General features: G+C 40.8%; 2 protein-coding genes across 2 annotated transcripts in view; both read right to left on the reverse strand.

The window, feature by feature from the left end:
- LOC138008121 (inactive tyrosine-protein kinase PEAK1-like) overlaps positions 1 to 2,500 on the reverse strand; it is a 301,176-nt gene that overhangs the window by 14,458 nt on the left and 284,218 nt on the right. The gene's annotated exons all lie outside the window — the stretch shown is intronic.
- The window catches only part of LOC138008107 (uncharacterized), an 8,165-nt gene continuing 5,834 nt past the window's right edge, over positions 170 to 2,500 (reverse strand). The window contains exons 4-5 of the mRNA XM_068855314.1: positions 1,425 to 1,604; positions 170 to 339 (exon numbers count right to left, since the gene is read on the reverse strand). Coding sequence (XP_068711415.1) covers positions 257 to 339; positions 1,425 to 1,604 — 263 coding nt within the window. The 3' untranslated portion in view covers positions 170 to 256. The remainder of the gene's footprint in view (positions 340 to 1,424; positions 1,605 to 2,500) is intronic.

The raw sequence follows: 2,500 nt of genomic DNA on the forward strand, positions 1-2,500 counted from the left end.
GATTTCCTCCGTTTACAAATTCAACATGTCTGCAAAATATTTCGCGTCGAAATAAATGGAGCGCTTCTCCGCTAAAATACCCTTGCATTGCAAGCTATGAGCGTTGCAGTTAAAATGACCCCGACAAAAGCATCCGTCAAACAAAAATAACTCCGTCAGAACTTCAAGATTACCGGTTCAGGAAACTTTATTCAAGCAATAATAATCAATAATAAGCAATAATAGTGTGCCGTCGGCCTGGGATGGCAATGAATAATCATCCACGAAATATCTTTCTGGCCGCTGATTTGATCTTCTGGAATGTATCTGAGACATCAGACATTATCGATTTTTTATCTCCTATAAAACAAAAAGTATATATTAAACTGATTACATCGTCTTCCGTGTGACAGGTTTTAAACTGAAAATCGTTAACTCATCTAAGAAATTATTCTGATCGTCTGCATTACGCGAATAAAGAGCGATGAAGCAATCAGAATTTACTCGCTCTGAGTCGTTAAGATTCACCGCTGCACAACACGTCCTCAGTGGATGGAAAGCTCTCCATAAAAAACAACAACAGTTATTTTGAAACTCAAAAATTGGTGCGAAGGTATACTTCGTGGAAAAACTCGCCATTTGTTTGATTGTTGAAGAAGGCACTCTTTAAATGCAAATTGGGTAATGTGCTTCTACAATTTCTTTAACTAAAGAAATGAGCATGCGCTCACTTTTGGTTAGCTCTCCTTATGACGGATATACGTATCCTTTTAAAACCTCGTTCCCAGGGCCTCAGTATTGTTTTCGTCCCTAGGGACCTTGTAGGCCTGCAACTTCTCGATTGCACTTGCAAATGGCCAAAACGTTTGCCTCGGACCAGATGAGATTTTTAAAAAAAGTTCTTGTGTGTAATTTACTCGGAGATATTAGCCTCTAGGCTATTCTGAAAGTCGAGCTAAACTATAGTCTATACATGTATGTAAAGCAAAGAAAAGATTGTCGGGAGGAGCTGTAAAGTGCGACGCTGACTTTCGACTCCACCAAAACAAGGGAGTCCCTATGGAGATATTAGCCACCAGGCAACTCTGAAATTTGAACTAGAATATAGTGTGTATTTATATATTTAAACTAAAGCAAACAAGAGGTTGACGGGAGGAGCTGCGAAGTGCGACTCTAACTTTCGACTCCATCGAAAACATGGGAGTCCCTCTCTGATGTCTTTTACAATCACGCGGATCTAAGTGACCAGACCATTCCAGGTTCTCCCTTTATCGCCCTAAGGGCTCCGAAGAGAAGAGAACCAACGAAAGATGAAACCAATTTTCAAGGCAATGAAGTGATGACTGTATTAAGGCTCAAGACAAAGTGATGCGTAAAAATGAACCTGAATCTTCACTTCCTCCAACCCAGGTAACTAAATACAGTAGAGAGCTAAATGAACCCACCTTTGCGCGGTCCTTTGCCGCTGATCTGAGGCCCCTTATTTCTATTGCACAGTCCTTTTAAGGGCGATGGGCATCGCACACATATGGCACGATTTCCCATAGTGATAAGTTTCCTTGGTTCTTTGCAACTCAAGCAAATGCCTTCTGCCGAACATTCATCACAGAAGCTGACTCCACAAGCTATAAATTGAAACCAGTTAGCCGAGTCAGTTATCATCGTATATTAAATGCACGGTGGGTCCTTGATTCAACTTTCAGTCTCTGGTTTCTCACTAAGCGATTACCCCGAAATGAAAAACATTCCAGTTTCTGAATGATTTAAATTGTCCAACTAAGAGCGAAGATCAAGTCACTCTTTCGAGTACGCGTATTGTTATCGGCCAATTTCGCTACCGAATTCTACAGTTTCAATTCAACCCTTTACCTCAGTTATTCAGTCGAGTATAAAGAGATGGAACCAACAGCTTTCTGATCTCGTCCAAAAATGTATTCTTTCGTTTACGTGCTAATGAGACTCACTAGCCTCACTCTCAAGCAACATTTCTTTTGTATTTTGTCCATGCAAACGAGGCTAGTGAGGCTAATTAGCACATAAACAAAACAATTTTTTTTTGGCCGCCATTTATGCATTCGGTCCATTAAGACTCCTAGTTTTTTCCACTTAGAAATGAAACCCTAACGAACCGAAACACTTAGTCCGACCCTGGAAATCGCTTAGAAAGAGGTATTAGGCTTCCTAAAATCATGAGTATTGTTATATAACCCTCGATGTAATCAGTCTGTCTACGACGATTGCCAAGCGACAAATGATGTTAACGATGACGACTACGAGACGATGATGATAATAAAGCCAGCATAAATCCGTCAAAGCTGCCTCACTGTCTACTTATTTTAACCTCTGGATAAGTACTTTATGCTAAATCCCTGGCAAGACGACTGTGACTGTGACCGTGAAGAACGGAGCGATTATGAAATCCATTTCGCTCTAACCTTGAGCACGAGAGTCATTTTGCTTCCTCAAACGCATGTCTTAGATAACTTAGCTGCATTGCGGAGTTGCGGCCAAGGATGGATAG

The sequence above is a fragment of the Montipora foliosa genome, chromosome 6 (assembly GCF_036669935.1).
Source record: "Montipora foliosa isolate CH-2021 chromosome 6, ASM3666993v2, whole genome shotgun sequence".
NCBI lineage: Eukaryota > Metazoa > Cnidaria > Anthozoa > Scleractinia > Acroporidae > Montipora > Montipora foliosa.